Source organism: Prosopis cineraria, unplaced genomic scaffold, assembly GCF_029017545.1.
Source record: "Prosopis cineraria cultivar Desert tree isolate PC_DT_omini unplaced genomic scaffold, ASM2901754v1 PC3, whole genome shotgun sequence".
NCBI classification, from domain to species: domain Eukaryota; kingdom Viridiplantae; phylum Streptophyta; class Magnoliopsida; order Fabales; family Fabaceae; genus Prosopis; species Prosopis cineraria.
The window spans coordinates 39,249,980-39,267,655 of NW_026555334.1; the positions used below are offsets into that span (position 1 = coordinate 39,249,980).

Below are 17,676 nucleotides of genomic sequence, written 5' to 3' on the forward strand. Positions count from 1 at the left end.
GATGCCGTGTACGCCACGGCGTTATATATATATATATATATATATTTGCTTATATAATCTTCATCTGAACCTTTGGTGCCAAAGAAACTGCAGGGATAATAATGCTGGCAAAGTATGATGAGATCTGTTCGCCATGAGTACAACTTTCAGAGATACTTTAACATGGCTTTCGCTACCAGAAATATTTATCCGTCTAGAATTATTAGTTCTTCGTATATGGGAGATGCTTTGCCGCCCGTTAAAGATTCCTCTCCCCATTTTATTGGTTCACTATAATTTGCTTCTCCAGAATTATTAATTCTTCTTGTTTGACTAGAATTTTTTCTATTTCCATTTCTTCTTACCATCTGTTTTTCCGCTTAAAGCGTTTTTTTTTTGAAAACTTTGTATGGTTTAAGATATGGAATAACTTTTATATTTTTTAACTATCTTCCTACTTTATTAAATGTTTTTTAAATCATTTATTATAATTTTAATTATTATTATCAAAACTTTTATATAAAATATTTAATAAGAATATAAATAAAAATATGTGAATATTTTTTAAAATTTAAGATTTTAAATAACATTATTCGTAAACTGTACATTAAAAATTAATGAAAAAATTAATCTTTTAGCCCTCTAACTTTTAAGTCACTTGTAACTCAATCCCTCAATTATGATTCATTGAGACTCAATCCCTCAACTATAACTCGCCTATGACTCAATCCCTTAACTTTTGAATCACTTACAAATTAGTCCTTAACTTTTGTTAATTTTTTTTCATGTTAATTTATATCTCACATTAATGAATAAGAAGAGAGTATTTTAAAATAATATATAAGCATTTTTATCCCTCTTGTTTGATAAAAAATTTTTAAAAAAATTATAAAATAAGGACCAAATTATAGGTAAATTAAAAGTTAAAGGATTGAGTTGCAGCGAGTTGTAGTTGAGGGATTGAATTATAGTGAGTCATAATTGAGGGACTGAGTTAAAAGTGAGTTAAAAGTTGAAGGATTAAAAGATTAATTTTTTTAAAATTAATTAACTATCTCTTATATTTAGGTCGAGATGAGTAATCCACTAATCAATGAACGGTCTTCAGCCACACTTGGCATCAAAGGGTACGTCAAATATAATTGTCTCGAATAAAAAGGACACGCATAGCGATTAAGAAGGAAGAAGAACGGGCTTGGCAATTAAAAGAAATATCGCGAAACACGAACTGGAGCAACTTATTATGATATCTGTTTATAAATCACAATCAACCAGATGCTATGTTTCAATCACGCGACTTTGTAGATCCGAATCGCAATCTCCGAATCCTTGGACAGATTTAGCTTCAAGGGCGAAGGAGGCACTGAGCCGGCCGACTCATTGCAATGTGTTAATGGTGCAATAATAAACGATGATGTAAAATTTAGAGTTTTCAAAAAGGCAACGCGGAACAGAAAAGGATATACCAAGCGCAAAGTCCACATCATTCTGATCCAGTCACTCTAAGGTCAAATATTTTAGGGTCTGATGTCGCATACTTTGCCGGCATCGACCAGCATCCCAGGTTGAAGAAGTCGGAGGACTATGATGGCGACGATTATGATAATCATGATACTACTAAATAATAACGAAAGGAAAAGGAGGGGGGAAAAATCAATGCAATGATGCACGAGAAGGGAGCATGAACCCTTGTATGTGCAGGATCGCATGCTGAGTTGTCTCTCCTTGGATAATGCTCTGCCGTTCATAATTGCCGAACAATTATTTGTTTAATAATAAATGCAATCCAATTACTACTCGCAATGCGTTCAGACTTTATATCGCATGCAATCATGAAGGCGAGGTAGATATAATAATAGAGTAACTCGCCCTCACCATTATCCCCCCCCCTGGTTCTAATTTCTTGCCTTTTCATCATAGATTCCAATCTTGAGACTAAAATTTACATTCGAACGGGGTATGTTTAAGAAGATAAGTATCTGAGGGAGAGAGAGTAACGAGGAAGGGTAGTAATGGAAGGGTGCATAATCAATGAAGGGAACCAGGAGCACCAGAGAGAGAGACCCGCAAGTAATGAATAAGGAGTGAGAAGGGGTGGCATCGGCGCGCATATAGCATATACTTCCTCCGGTTCTAATTATAAGTCATTTCTACCAACCTCATCAATATCAATACAATAAAAGTATAAGAAATAAAAGTAAGTAAAATTCTAAACATGTCCCTATATAACAAATCTAAAAAGTAATGTCCTGTTACTTTTTCTCTCTCATGAAGTGTAATTTTGAAAATACCTCTCAAATATTACCTAAAAAGACGCACCATGACTTATAAATGTAATCAAATACACTTTTTAAAATGAAATTTATAAATGAGACCGGAGTAATCTGGAAGGAATAATGCAAGCACTCATGATTACATAAAAACAGCGCTCGGAAAAAGAGAGTCGGGGAGTGGGATATGATATCTCACTCAATCTGATCGTCAGCTTTTGCACGGACACACGCCACAGGGGCATGAGATTAGCTTTGTGACTTGGGGATACCGTAGCTGCATCTATACGACTACACTGGTCTTGATTGTCGACTCCGCCGGCTGAGCTGCTGTATTCCTACGCACCGAGCTCGCTACCTTGAAACAGGCCTCTTCTTCTCAGCTATGTAATGTCATTCACATTTACGGAATTTGGGCATTTGGGATACGGTTATATCCCTTCCCATACCGGACATTCAATTCCGTGTCTCGGAAAAGGAAAACGCTTTTATGATGACACTGCACCTGGCCATCTGGGGGACGGATGAGCTCAGATAGACCAGTCTCAAGCAGTTTCTCATCATTACCCGGCTAACTCCGTCGGCTAAATTAAGATCCCCCAGGTTATTATTGCATGTCTCAAAGGGTCCTCGTTGACAAGACAATGTGGTTGGAATTTAAGACGCGTTCGGAGTTGAGCTGGTGCAAACATTAATTGCAATGAGCGGCTAAATTTGCATCGCACCCACATAAATGTGGCTACAGCGGGGTGCTGTGCAGTATCGTACGTTCGTTCGGTAGCTGAAGGGAAGACTTTTTTGTTTGTTTCGTGGCCAGGGCGGGGGAGTGAATGCCGGGAAAACGGCCAAACAGCGTAAAACAAAGAGAGGTCAGGTCAGAACATGATGGCATAATTGATTGAAATGGAAGGCACATGAATTGCAAATATATGTATTGTATGTACCATTAGTTCAGTATTGACATTCAGCTCCTGCTTGCGAGGCTTACTGACGACACATTCCATGGTTCCGCACCCCCATCGCTTTTATTTGTTTTTAAAGAAGAAACACTTATCAGCAAAGCAAGCTCATCTGGTTATAATGAACGATTTGTAATGAAATGATGGAGCATTCAATAGCAACAATGATGCAATTACTCACACCTCACAATAATGAGATTATGGAATTGGAGAATAATTTTCAGGACGTACAGTGGCATCGAATCGATTTGGGAATGAAATGATCTGCTGGGAATGGTTTTAGTAGGAAAGGAGACACGAAATGTAAATTAGGACGTGCAGTGAAGGATGCATGGGGAGGGGGGGGGGTGTGAGGTGTTTGATGTTGCGAGGCAAGGAATTGCGTGGAACCCAAACACGGGAAGTTATTCGGAAAAGAGGTGGGAAGGAGGGGAATGGGCCCGGGGGAAGGGGGGACAGGGGCATGAGAGAGATGCTAGCGAGTGTTGTAATTAAGAAATACGGCATCCTGCTCAGCGTTAGATATTCCGAAGATCCCACGTACAAATGATTGCCGCTGCCTAGATTGTCTCCTTGAGCCGCTGCACCACGTCCCCATCGGTGGGCCCTCCCCGAAAAAATCACAGCCTCTTTATTAATCTCATAAATCACATGAATAAACTCGTTTAATTTCCCAATCACGGACTCCGCCACCCACCCGGTCCCACCAAAATGTGGAATTGTGCAAGCCATGGAAGAAGGGGGGGTAATGAGTGAGCAGTAATGGCACATTGACGCTGCTGCTCCTTCACGTCATTCCTCTGAATCCTGACACGGAGCCTCATCATTTACTCCCTCACGCCTTCCTCACGTGACCCATCATTCCCTCAATATACCCTTATCATTGTGCCGCCCCTCCCTGGCCACCTCCCTCTTATTTTGCCTCCCAATACATGTAGGGGAGCTCAGCCGTGTTTAATTTTGCCACCCACTCTAATTAATGAAGTCATTTATTATTATTATTACATATATGAAATGAAATCACGCGTATGCGACAGCCTGTGTGCCTAGTCGGGTGCTGGAGCCAAGAAGCACAGGGACCATTATTTGGTGGTTTTAATTTGGGATGCCAGGCTCTGCTTCTCTTGCCGAGGGACGAGGGGTGTGTATAAATGGACTTATAATTGATCATCGTGAGACGGTTCGTTTTGGGGAGGAGATAGGGGTCCCACTCACGCACTTCCCATTCTCATGAAAGCCTGCCTCCCCCTTCAATTATTGCTCTGATCCTCTAACCATGACACTCCCTCCCCCTTGTGCTCTTATTTTCCCAACCTCCCCACCTCCCTTCCCTCCTCGCTTCCCTTCCACGCCCCAACCTCACCACTGTTGCTCCCTTTTTTTTTACAAAAAAATTGTTTTACAGGGAAAAAAAAACTCTGCTCCATTCAAAATATAACGTAGAGAAGAGTAAAGTGTTTATGATTTTTGAAAACCCATATTTCTTTCATTTATTATTATTGAAGGGAGTTTCACAGGAGTCAACTACTTAAAAAATTGGAAAGATATGCAAATAATTTTGAAGCTTAAAAATTGTAATTGACAAATATTGGACTGAAAGGAGCAGCTACATTGCAAAGACCTTTTTAAAAGGAGTGACATTTCTTGTAATATAAGGAAAAAAACAAAAGAAGAATATGAGCTATAAGTATAGAGAGAGAGGGCATTGGTAGGACGGCTTTTGTTGGAAAGTAAAGGCACGCGAGCGGGACCACCGCATAGGACGGCTCCCTTGCCCTCGGCTTATTTGAATTAGGGTTCCCCGTTCTGTGGACTCCTTGGATACCCTATCCCTCTCTTTTTTCCTCTTTTCAAGTCATTGGATGGACTATGCTGCTCTTCCAAAAGTGCCCAAAGAACCTTCCCCTTTCATTTTCATTATTCTTAATTTATTTAAGTGGCAAGCTTTTATGGGAATAGTAAAAGGTGGTCGCTTTGTCTGCCTTATTAACATGGTCAAATTAAGATCTCCTGCTAATCATCTCCCCCATCCCTGTCCCTGCTTTTTTTTATCTTTGTTCCCGTCACGCTTGTTCCTCCTAAAGTACCCCCCCCCCTCATGTCTATTTCCTTTATAAAACAAATAAAGTTTTATCCCTTCCACAACATTTCCACTTTGAGATTGCCATGAATGAGGGCTGGTGTGAGTGCCGGGAAGGGAAGTTATATGCTGTGATTGTGGAGTAGGCGTGTAGGCGTGGAAGCTACTATGGCCTATTGGCCACTTCATTTCAAAATGGGTGACTTTAATCAGAGTTAAGCTCGGAAACTGCCATCACTTTTTAAGCTTATACAATCTCATGGGCTGTCAATGCGGCAGAATCATAGCATATCAAATCGCTGTCTTCCTACTCGCTATCTCCCATCATTGTGTATTTCCCACCAAACCCTGCTAATCATTTTTATCATCTTCTCCCTTCGACATCACCTCTGTGCCATGCATCATGATTTTTATTCTCACTCTCATTCTTTCATAATTATAATCATGATCTAATGTAGTCATTATTGTCACGCTGCTGATGATTGTTGCTAGAGTACTCTATATATTTGTTCCCTTCCATTTAGAAATGTTTATAAATCGTTTTTCACTATTTTATCATTCTAAAAAAATATAGTCAAGTAATTGGTGTCATTTTAAGTAAATAATTTTTAATTTTATTTTTATTAAATACATTATTTTTAAAAATACTCTTCTTCACATGCAATATTTTATTTTACATGTAGAAAATTGTAAAAAGTAAAATAAGAGGAAATCAATTGCGTAATAATAAATCTTTCTATAAATGTAACTTGTAATTGGAATCAATGGCTTTTCTCCTTTGTAATTGTAAAATATATGTTACTGCCTTTTTTAAAATATAAGATATTTTTAACCGAATATCATTCTCAATAAAATAATTACTTATTTTTATATTAATTTTATTTTTTTATATTTATACCTATTAAACATCCTACAATAAATATAAAATCATTCATCAATAAAAAATATTTTTATATTTTTTAATATCTAATTTTTAAAAATATTTTATATTTTTTAAGAGAGAAAGTATAAATATATATGACATGACAAGAGAGAGCATAATAATTTAACAAAATAAAGAGACAAAAATAGACGTCTCAAACTAGGAAGGCCAACCTGGCCTGATATCTCATCTATGGAAGATTTAAAAAATCCCCCTATTGATTATCTCTCTCACCCGATATTAATATCCCAAGTAAGGCATGGTTATAGCGAAGGGTTGTGTAAACAGGGAAGTGTACGAAATAAGCGAAGAAGGGTTTGTGTATTTAAATAGATTCACGTGCGTTTGTCAACCTGGATTTGTCGGTCAATCTTTACTCCCACATGCCGAAGGAGCAGAAATAAAAAGGGGTCGTTGGCGGAGAAAAGGATTCTGCAATTTCCACTTTCTAACCTCGTCACTTTCTTCGTCTTGCATTGAACGAGAGCGTGACCGCTACATTCTTAGGTCGCCTTCTGCTTTCAAAGCCTTGAGCTTGCGGGCTGCGGCTACATTATTTTTACACCAGAAAACCATCCTGACTTGTCTCTATCTCGCCCGAGATGGAGCTGGCTTTGAGCTTGGGAGACGCACCAAAGGGCTTCCCTATACTGGACAAGGCCCCGAGAATGCCTAACAAGGAAGCTGGTTTCAGCATGTCACTTGGCCAAGTTCTCGCCGACAATACCTCCGAGGAAGTCCAAGATGAGAGAAGAGCATCCTCAGATCCGCCTCTTCAGCTCGACCTTCTTCCTTTCACTCCCGTTCCCCGGCCCCTCCCTCCTTCCCATCTTCGGATTCCTTGGCTCTCCGATTCTCGTAAATACCACCTCCTCCCCTTCTTCGCTCCTATGTTTTCTTTCATTTTTTTTTTATTTTAATCTCACTCGCACCATTTTCTCATTTCTCAGCGAATCTGACCGTCTTTGGTGAGGATTTTCTAACGAATCTTTTTATTGTGGATGACAGTGGGATCCCAACGTTTCTCGCCGGATGGAGGAGCGAAGGCCCTGGACGTCAATCGTTTACCTGCTGCGGTAGCGGAGGAGGCGGACGACGGTACTCCACTGTCGTCGTCTCCTAACAGCGTTTCGTCATTTCACATGGACTTCTACACAAGGAATGGTAATGCTGGCAGTAAAAACAAGAGAGAGCACGAGGGCGAGGGTGAGAGAACCAGCTCTAGGGCCAGTGACGATGATGAAAACGGGTCGACTCGCAAGAAACTCAGGCTCTCCAAGGAACAATCCGCTTTTCTTGAAGAGAGTTTCAAAGAACACACTACACTTAATCCTGTTAGTCCTTAAATCCCTCGTCCTTTGGGTTTCTTGGGTAAATTGTTCTGCGTTATTGTGTTCCTGATTTTCTTAATTCTTAATCCGCAGAAGCAGAAACTTGTTCTGGCAAAACAATTAAACCTTCGTCCCCGACAAGTAGAAGTTTGGTTTCAGAACAGGAGGGCAAGGTAGAAATACCCGGTTCCTTAATCTTACCATTCATTTTATGTTGTATACGGAGGAGAAATAGCAATACGAATTGGTTGGGTTTATTGAAATGTACAGGACAAAGTTGAAGCAGACGGAAGTAGATTGCGAGTATCTAAAGAGATGCTGTGAGACGTTGACGGAAGAGAATAGGAGGTTGCAGAAGGAACTGCAGGAGCTGAGGGCTTTAAAGACGTCCCAGCCATTTTACATGCAGCTTCCAGCTACGACTCTAACAATGTGTCCCTCCTGCGAAAGGGTGGCCACCAACTCATCATCGTCTGCGTCCGCATTAACCTCCGTCACGGCCCCCAGTAACGCCTCTCAAGCCTCGCAACTCTTGTCTTACCAACCCCAGAACTGTGACTCCTTCCTCATGATCGCATTGTGATTCTCCCTTTCTCTTTTTGTCTCGCATATTTCTTTATCATATTATAGTGGAAGGAAGAAGACAATGCGTTCCCCTCGCCATCTCTTCCATCTGTATAGTTTTGCCTTTTCTTTTTGTGGGGTTTCTGGTTCGAGGATCTTTTTGTTTTTTGTGGATCAAAATGACAAAATACAAATGGCTTTTATCTTGGGTGAACTGTGCCCTTCATTGGTGTTATTGTTATCCAGGTTCCATCGTTTGACTTCTTAAAAGTTTTAAAGGAATGGTAACAAACGGTAATAGTACTATTGGTCGTTTGAAATTTGAATATCATCCCAACTAACTCTAATAATAGTATAATAAGTGAGGAATGCATTTTCCAAGCACGAGCTTTCTCGAGTTTGCTGGCGTACTCGGGAATGATAATCTGTTTCTTATTTACCTAAACAAAACAAAACAAGACGTCATATTTGATTAAACGAGTTTCTTCTCTTTCATATCTTTGGTACTGTGACTATTATAATTTAGCGTGAAGAGTTATGTCTAATTTTGCTGTCATATAATTTTAATTTATCTTTTCTTGAGGAAAGGATTGAATGTCATGGAACACTTGAACGGAGAAATGAACATCAAGTTTGGCATATCTGCGGGGTCCCGGGTAAATTCCCTTGTAAGGTCACAGTAACAGCACGAAATTTGGTTCACACATGAAAATCCCACAGGATAAGGAGGGGGGGGTCCATGTGAATTCAAAATGAAGAATACCGTCATGATGTTAAATTTCTTAAAGATGAAGAACAGTGGCATGAATTTAAAGTGATTAGAGTGAATGATGCAGAAGGCGAAAACTCCAGTCAACACTTAACAGAGATAGAGAGGCTCGAAGGGATGGATTAATGGGGAATCTGAGTAAAGAAAGCCGAGGGAAGCCTAGATGCAGCTAAACAGTGAGAAGTCACATAGGAATGTGTCAGAAATGAGATACATTGAGATCTAGTTTGTCCAGAGAGAGATGCCTTTTCGCTGCAGATGAGGCTGTAGCGTCTGTGTCTGCTAGAGATCAGTACTTGAGTCTTGAGCTGGAAACACACTAACCCGAACCATCAAATATCCTTTTGGATTTGGATTGTACTCACAATTGAATTCTCCAGATCCTCTGCCAGGCCTACTCGCCTTCAAACCCACTGTTCGCATCTGATTCCCAGCTCATTGGGTGCAACAAATTAAATATGAACCCCCCCCCCCCCAAAAAAAATTATTAGCCCTCAACCATATGTTTCCCTTCTTTTTTTTTTTTAATAAGAATGAATGAAAAAAACAAAACAAAACAGCAAAACAGAAAACTAGAAGTCCTCTGTAATTAAAGGAATAGAATCACCAGCTACATTATGTAAAAACTAAAAATTATTAGCCCTCAACCATATGTCTCGCTTCAAATTAATGTATTCAAACAATTTAATTTAAGTCGAATTAAAAATAAAAATGACATTCGCCAATGCATTCCAGCCCTTGAGGCTTGAGTGCAGGGAACCTAGTCATTGCATGTCATGGACTCTCAGACTGATATGCGCATTATTACTGCTACGTTCATTAGGTTAATCACTTGCGAGCGCGCTGATTGCGCCACGCGGTCCTGATAAACCAAGTTTTAATATATTCTTGCACATTATCATGGGGATTCCCGATACCCTTCTTCCAATATTAAATTCTTGTCATTAATTCTCTGGAAGTTCAATTTTGTGATGTACTATGGTTTTAGCAACGCACTGATTCATGCCCAACATCATACATAAAAGAGCACGCGATTAGCGTGAAGGAATTGAAGAGAGGAGCAGGCTCGAGCAGGATCCGATGCAATTAAGGGTGTTGCGTTGTTGGCAAAACATGTTTGGTCAAATTAACTTGGGTCTTCCTCTTATTTCACATTGACGCCAATCACGCCCACCCCATGAAACATCCCTTGTCTACTTTTACGTGATGCGTCTTCCTGCTTCTCATCTTTAACCTTCAACATGGAGAATTCTCGAGACACCCTCTCATCATTTGTTTTCTAGTATCAGGGACCTGGTGGGCAGTCAACGCAGAGTTAATTTAAGAGTGATATGGCTGAAAATATTACAGGAATGGAACGTCCAAAAGATAGGAAGGCCAGCTCTGATGGGCTCTTTCGAGAGCCTAGATGCGTAATGTTGTAGAATGATACAACTGAATTGGTGGGCCTATGAAGTGTTGGGCTCATGGATCAGACCTGGCCCCAAACTTTAGTACCCAATTTTTTGGGCCAGACTATTTCCTCTTGTTAAATTAATGACTTCAACGAGGTGAAGGATTTTTATTCTTTTTCTTAGGATAAGTGGATAAAACCTCTAAGTTTTCACATCAATGTAATCAATATTAATAAAAAATAAAAACTGTATTTCATATTATGCGAACTTCTTTAGAATAGAAAGCCCGACTCTAATTGTTGATAATACAAAGCAAGGCTTAAAACCTTACATGCGTGCTCCTGGTTACAAATTCGGGGTCCATGACAAAGGTAGTATAGCCTGTAGTTATAATATACTTAATATTAAAATGGAAGCTCTCCTCAGAATACGTTATGTTTAACCATATTTGATTTGATTTTATTAATCAAGGGGAGGCCGAGAAGCCGATCGATGATATGGTTGCTGCGTTTTATAAAACCCCTGGCATTAACGGAGTTCATGCATGTGATTTAAAAATTACAATGTGAAACGCTTAGTTTTGACTAAGTGCACGAACTGGCTTATGTAGCTGAAAAAATAAAATACACCGACCAGTTAAGTGAAATAATTATTGACAACAATAATAAATTACTAAATTGCAGCTAGTGGTTCGTGACATAGCCAAAAAGGAGAGAGAGAGTTCTATGAATTACCAAAAAAGAAATCAAATAACGATTTATTCGTTTTTCCCCCTTCGTTACGAACCATTCCGTATGATAAATAATGAAATGTTTACAACATCGTTTAACATTTTGCCCACACCATCAACCAAGGCCAAAAAAAAAAAGCAGAGAGAGAGAGAGAGAGAGAGAGAACTCTAGGCATCGATTTTTCCTTCCTATTTGCATAAATAAGAAACGTCAAGATGAAGAAAGGGCAGGGAAAAAAAAACAAAATGCTTAATTAATTTAAAATAGTAAAACCTGATCATATGCCCTTGATTACTTGTAAGTGTTACGATGACAGGTGGGAATGGGACATTATAAAATGAAGATCCCTTTCCGAAAGACGTCAACAGTGAATTGCCGAAGCCTTCAACTTGTCTAAAGAGTTCACATGACTAATAGAAACACAGTCCATTGATCTATAAAATTTCAGATTCTCCATATTAACAGGACATTGTCGGTTGGAAAAGGAAAATGGAATAAAAAATGAAACGAAAGGCCACAGTCTTTGTCTAGCTTCTAATTACTACGAACATATAATAACATTTGAAATACTAAAAGTTCCAAGAACATGGTCACTCACTCCATGGCCTCCAATCCATAATTAATAGGGAAAATATCATTCAAGGTCTATATAAGCAATTTAATATCAAATACAGATTAAAATATTTTGAAATATTATTGTGGAATTAGGAAACTAATTTGAAAACAAATTTATATGAAAAAGGATTATAATATCCTTATTTTTTTGAAAAACTTATCAATTAGTGAACAGTTTTTTATTAAATATAAATGAATACTTATTAATTAACGAATAATTATTTATTAAAGCATGATCTATACTTATCCTTTCTTACAATCAAGTTCTTTTGTATTATTGAATTTGTCAATTAGTGAATAACTTTTTGTTAATTAACAATTGACTAATTATTGAAATATGACCTACAATTATTCATTCCCACAATCAAGTTTTTTATAATTCTTTAATTGATGAATAACTTCTTATTAAAAAGCGAATAGGTACTTGTTAATTCATAATTAACTACTTGTCAATTAAAAAAAGAAAGTCAGAGGTGTTATAGTTTTTTGCAATTTAAAATTATTTTTAAATTAGTTCTCTCATCCTGCAGTAATATTTCAAAAAATTTTTATCCTTAATTGATATTAAATACTCTCAATAATCCTTAAATGATATTTTCCCTAATTAATAGCCGTTTGCCTACTGATTCTGACCATCGTTCACTGCTTCTCCAACATCGAGCATGAAAATAGTCACAAGAGTTGAGTCATTCAAAGAAAGCTACCAAATTATCGTGAACTAATATTATTGCTTATAATCATATACTTATTTTATTACAAATTTTGAATCATATAAAAAAAAAATATCTCACATGTTAAAGCATCGCTCACCAATTTTTTTTTAAAAAATAATTTGATTCAGGGGGGGTACCTATTTTTATTTATTGTAATTAATTTTCAATCAATTTCATTACTTTTGACCAATTTTCACAGAATAATTTGAATTTAAAACAGCATCATTCTCAATCTTTACAGTACCGTCTTAAGTAGGTGCGTAGAATTGAGAGGGATTATTAATTTACAATGACCCGAGAAGACACCCCACTGGGGTCTCCTCTTTCCTCATCAACTATTACCTCTGCTATATTCTAACATTCACGTAACATAATCATTTTTCAACATCACAAAAAGAAAGAAGCAGCAGCCTATCGCTATACCATGGCCAGGAAACAGATAGGACCAAAGCCCAATGTATTGTATCTGTCTCTGCACAAGCTCAACTCATCGAATATAAATATGCATTTGGCGGATAAACCTAAGATCTATTGTTGTGTTTCTGATTCTGATATTGTCTGATTAGAAGCTCGGCATAGAGAATCTCATTCCAAGTATCAGGAACGCCGGGAAGGCACCAGTGACTGCAGTCCTGAAATCTTAATGGTGATCTCCTTTCCTCTGGCGATAGGTTTTGCTTCCTATAAATGGACGGATGACCATCCTTTCGAAAATCCGTCATTCTCGTAACATTCAGATACGTCACATGCGTTTTCATGTATCTGATCACATTTTCCAGAACCCTCAGCTTTGCTGGGTATTCTGTCAGGTATTTCTCGTTCTCGATTGGCACCGTTTCACTGTCACACTGCCCTCCAGAATTCCATTGCCCCCCACTGTGATTTCACAACAAAACACACCTATGTTTATCATCAGTCTTCGAGTTCCGCGGACTAACGCTAATAATGCAATCCTAATCAGTGGCGTCGCCTTACCTGAAATGGGAAGCAGAATAGCCTCTGAACAAGACCATAGACTTCGATGGATTCACGTTGGCATCAACCCATCTGCTCCATGTCGTTATTGCTCTTCGAAATGCCTCCAGAACGTTTAGTTCCTCATAGACATGGCTACCTTCTTGGTAATAGTCCTTCCTGCAGAATACAACAGAATCAGGAGGAGACGGGTTGAAATTGATGAAACAGAGAAAAGGAAATAGGAATGCTTTTACCCTCTCGAAGTTTTTTCATGTGTCCACCAGTGGCCAGTGTTGAAGATCATAATATCTGCGTCTTTGTATTCATCAGAAGACTTCCCAACCAGATCCAGACGAAGCGTTTGCTTCTTTGAGCCATTCTTGTTCGCCGTTTCCCATTCCTGAACTAAGAATGGAGATACGAAAAGCTCTACGGTGAAGTTATAATCCTACTCGCCCATGAAACACAAATGAACAACGTGAGAGGAACGAAAATATCTCACAAACCAGAAAAAAAGAAATGGAAATTTAAGAATACTGACTTCGAATACAAAAGAATAGGAGGCTTCCCCTCGGAATTGGACCCTGCCGTTTGCTTCATAAACTCTGCTTTTATTCTCGACAGAGTGTCTCAGTATGCAAATTAGAGATTCCCACATATTCCTGTTCAGGGAATCGCCTACAAAAACCAAGCGTTTCCCTCTCAGCATATTTAGAAGACGATGGCCGTCCAACCTGTATTTGTAGATATTTAAGCGTTACTTCCCTAAATCGCAACTTCAGAAGACTGTCAAATATATCAAAGGATGCGAAGAAGACAGGGCAAAGCAGAACACAAACAAATCAATTGGCGAAGTAAATCACCGGCGCAAGTTGGGCAATTTTTTTGGAACTTTTATGAATACAAACATTCCCGAGAGGAAACCTCAATACCAAACAACCGCCAAATCCGTTACAGAATAACAGAAAACCTAACGGATTTGGTTCGAAACGAACGACAAGACAACAAAATACCATCAAATTCACACACCTCGGAAGACTGCAACCCTTAGGCTTCCACTTGTATTTCAGATAGTCTTTATCAGGCCTGCCATTCTGAATACAATCGAACTGCTCATCAATCAGACTGCAAGAACCGGGTTTGTAAAGAGGATATGAATCATCCTTAATCCATTCCCCGTCAAATAAATCACATTTCATCAGAGACTCAATCAACTCATTCTTCTGTCCCGGAATAGTAGAATTGCTCTGCTTCTTCGCCAAGGAAGCCGTATAATTATTCGATGCAACACCCTTCACTCCCTCAACTGAACTCAAATTCTTCTTGGGGCTCACGGGTACACTTTGAAGAGGAGGAGACACCAAAACTTTTGGCGAGGCGGCGACATTTGTGGTTTGATTTCCTTTCGCAGCTTTACTTTCATCAGACCTCACAGGACTCCGAGTATGATTGACAGCGCCGGATGGCTCCTTATTCACAATGAGAGGCAGCTTCACTGGCAAAACTGATGTCCGATTACTTGACGTCTTAGTAGAATTAGATGAGGGAAGTGCGGTCTGATTCGTGGCCGGAAATTTATTTTGGGAAGAAATAAAAGGACTGTGGTTTTTGGAAGAGGATGGTTTGGAAGTTGAGACAGGAGATGAAGAAGTGACATTAATAGATCTAGAAGTGGTGTTGATATAGAGAGGGAATCTTTGGGGTTGATCGGGAGATGAAATATTGGGCAAGAAGTAGGAGAAAAGGGAATTGAATTGAGATTTATATGGAGCAGGCGTAGAACTTGAAGTTAATATATTGGTGAACGGAGGGGAAGAAGCATTTGGGGAAGGAGAGAAAGCTAAGAAAAAAGTGAAAGCAACAAAAGCGAGCGTGAAGCCATAGGCGAAGGGCACTGATCTTCTGGTCTTGAAATAAGCAAGGAAGCTCATAAGGTCTGAGATGAGGTTCCCTCCACCGACGGGAAGGTACTTGGTGGCATCAGCCATGGCTGGAGAGGGTTGGCCGTGTTATGGTCCCTATCTTGAACAGAGAAAGAGGGAGGATGGAGAATATGTTTTTGTCAGGGTCGTGAAAAGAGAGAGCGGGAGAGATGAATGGTGAGAAAAGGGAAAAAGCAAAGGTTCTAGAGAGAGAAGGTGGGTTAGTTTGGTTTAGAGAAAATTGTGAGTTGGGAGGTGTGAGTGGAGGAAGGCGATTTTCCATTGTTGGCAGTCACGATCGTAATAATATGGGAGACGGAGATACAGAAAAGGGAAAGAGAGGTTATGTGCATCATGTATGACCATGCTTTACCAGATTTTCTAACTTTCATGTCCGTCGCCTCCGTGTGTGGCGCTTCCATTAAAAAGGTTATTCCAAGCGAACCACCCTGGCAGCGTTTCGACAGGAATCACAAAATGACACTTCAAATTCAATATATTTAATTATTTATACAACTTTATTGTTTTTTATTTTTAGAATATTTGTTGTCCAATAATGGTTTTCTTTTTCATGACATCTCTGTTTTTTTTTTTTATTTGCGTCATACCAGATGAGGAAGGACTACAAGTTTATGTATTATTGAGTTTTTTATGTTAAATTTATGACTTTTTTAAATGTTAACATATCTATAATATTTTCTGATTTTGTTGTTATTAATTTTTTTTAAAAGATGCAAATGTTCTTATTACTCATTAGTTGTGTGGCGAAAGTTATAAAAAAATTTTATGATGGAATGAAATGGTACATTGTTATTTTTATTAAGTTGTATTAGAATTATAAATTGCATCAACAGTATGTAATTTTTATCTACAGCTGGGTAGTCAAAAAATAAATAAACTTCAACATCAAAAATAAATACAAATAAAAGTACTATATGTATTCCGTTTTTTTCCAAAAAAAATTACTCCCTTCTTGAAAAATATAAGGTATTGTTGTCTTTTTTTTTAAATACTTCTATTAAATAAATTATTTTATATTTATTTAAGATCAAACAACTTATTAAATAAAAATAAATATAAAAATATATGATTAATTTAAATATAAATAATTATTTTAATAAGGGATGAGATTTTGATTTGTGTATATATATGAATTAAGGTGTATTTTTATTCTTAAAGTATTTTTTAAGAAGCACCCATACTTTAACGTTTTATTTGAATAATTTTACTTTTAAAGTTATAAAATAAAATATTTTTATCTTTTTTATTAAAATTTTAATGTTGATTGTTAGAAAATTTGATAAAAAAATAAAAATATTTTATTTTAATAACTTTAAGAATAAAATTATTTTAATAAAAATATTAAAATGTTAGGGATTTTTTGAAAAATACTTTTAAGATAAAAATTCACTTTAACCCGATATATGTATATATATATTCCGTGATACCGTAACAGGAAAACTCTCCGTACGTGTCAATTGAGACCAAATGCATTTCTTGATTCGCGTCCACCTCAACGTTTTTGGAGCTGTACCTGAATTTCCCACCCCGAGTTTTCTTTTTCTACTCTGTCCACGTCTAATAATCCCAGTCGAACAATTAATCGCATTCATTTCTATGAACATTTCTTCCCTTGTCTTAGTGTCGCCATTCTATTTGTTCCTATAAAAAGGTACCAAATTCCAAATATCGGAACTGATTATTAAATAGATCGATACTTTAATAGTTAATGGTGAAAATTGGCAATTGAATTGTGATTAAACTGATTATAAGCAAGCATTTTATCGAACCGTTTTATGCATTAATTCAACAATTTACCTCTTCATTTTGGCAAGTTAGCTTAACTTTTTAATGCTGTGTCTATTTTTCTTTTTGGCTAAAGAGGTGATTCATTCCTCACAACAGCGGATACAAATAAGAGAAGCTATGTCAACAACTTCTCATCAACCATTGCCCCTATCACAAAATAAAAAAAAATGTGGTTAATTAAAAGAGTGAAAATCACCATTGCAGTTAGAGGCATTAGCAGTCAAGCAATGAGCACAAAAATTTATTGCCTTCTACCCCTGTACAAAAAGGGCCTAGCTTGCTCAATAATACCAAAGTCATAATTGTTTCTGAGGATCAGGTTAATTGCTTGAATACAATCAGTAAAAATTCTCAAGAGAATGACAAATAAGGACTTTATAAAAACATCAATGTTAAATTAGATTTTTTTCAACACTAATGTTCTCAAATTTTAATATTCATTCTATTATGTTTTAATATTAAAGTTTTTAATTTGACATTAGTGTCTTTATAAAGTACTAACTTGCCATTTCCAAAATTTATTACCTTGGAATACCATTTATCTGGCACAAATTAAGTTACTGTAGAATAGTAATCACTTCAGTAATAATTGGTGGAAAATTCCCGACATTTAATTTGAAGCCCGGTGCCTAGTTTGCATTGCTGTCAAGGATAACTTCAC

The 17,676-nt window shown here is 37.6% G+C and overlaps 2 protein-coding genes across 3 annotated transcripts; one reads left to right on the forward strand and one right to left on the reverse strand.

The window, feature by feature from the left end:
- Positions 1-6,589: 6,589 nt before the first annotated feature.
- Positions 6,590-8,313, forward strand: LOC129306538 (homeobox-leucine zipper protein HOX11-like). Its single transcript, XM_054947190.1, has 4 exons — positions 6,590-7,068; positions 7,219-7,544; positions 7,635-7,714; positions 7,812-8,313. Exons 1-4 carry the CDS (start codon positions 6,813-6,815, stop codon positions 8,122-8,124), a joined length of 975 nt encoding a protein of 324 aa, XP_054803165.1. The 5' UTR covers positions 6,590-6,812; the 3' UTR covers positions 8,125-8,313.
- Positions 8,314-12,517: 4,204 nt separating this feature from the next.
- LOC129306537 (protein trichome birefringence-like) lies at positions 12,518-15,655 on the reverse strand. Of its 2 annotated transcripts, none has more exons than XM_054947188.1 (5): positions 14,314-15,647; positions 13,826-14,018; positions 13,539-13,732; positions 13,303-13,461; positions 12,518-13,203 (listed from the first exon to the last, which is right to left on the reverse strand). In XM_054947188.1, the coding sequence occupies exons 1-5, from the start codon at positions 15,270-15,272 to the stop codon at positions 12,849-12,851; spliced, it is 1,860 nt and encodes a 619-aa protein (XP_054803163.1). In that variant the 5' UTR covers positions 15,273-15,647; the 3' UTR covers positions 12,518-12,848. The 2 variants fall into 2 exon arrangements, with proteins under 2 accessions (XP_054803163.1, XP_054803164.1); XM_054947189.1 differs by having other exon boundaries at positions 13,090-13,227; positions 14,314-15,655.
- Positions 15,656-17,676: the final 2,021 nt, after the last annotated feature.

What these genes read in the sequence shown, in the direction of transcription:
- LOC129306538 (XM_054947190.1), top strand. Translation starts at nt 6,813, where the DNA reads ATGGAGCTGGCTTTGAGCTTGGGAGACGCACCAAAGGGCTTCCCTATA. An exon ending in AACACACTACACTTAATCCT is followed by an intron (nt 7,545 to 7,634) that starts GTTAGTCCTTAA and finishes CTTAATCCGCAG; the next exon opens with AAGCAGAAACTTGTTCTGGC. An exon ending in TTTCAGAACAGGAGGGCAAG is followed by an intron (nt 7,715 to 7,811) that starts GTAGAAATACCC and finishes TGAAATGTACAG; the next exon opens with GACAAAGTTGAAGCAGACGG.
- LOC129306537 (XM_054947188.1), bottom strand. Translation starts at nt 15,272, where the DNA reads ATGGCTGATGCCACCAAGTACCTTCCCGTCGGTGGAGGGAACCTCATC. An exon ending in CATGAAAAAACTTCGAGAGG is followed by an intron (nt 13,462 to 13,538) that starts GTAAAAGCATTC and finishes TGTATTCTGCAG; the next exon opens with GAAGGACTATTACCAAGAAG. An exon ending in TATTCTGCTTCCCATTTCAG is followed by an intron (nt 13,204 to 13,302) that starts GTAAGGCGACGC and finishes GTGAAATCACAG; the next exon opens with TGGGGGGCAATGGAATTCTG.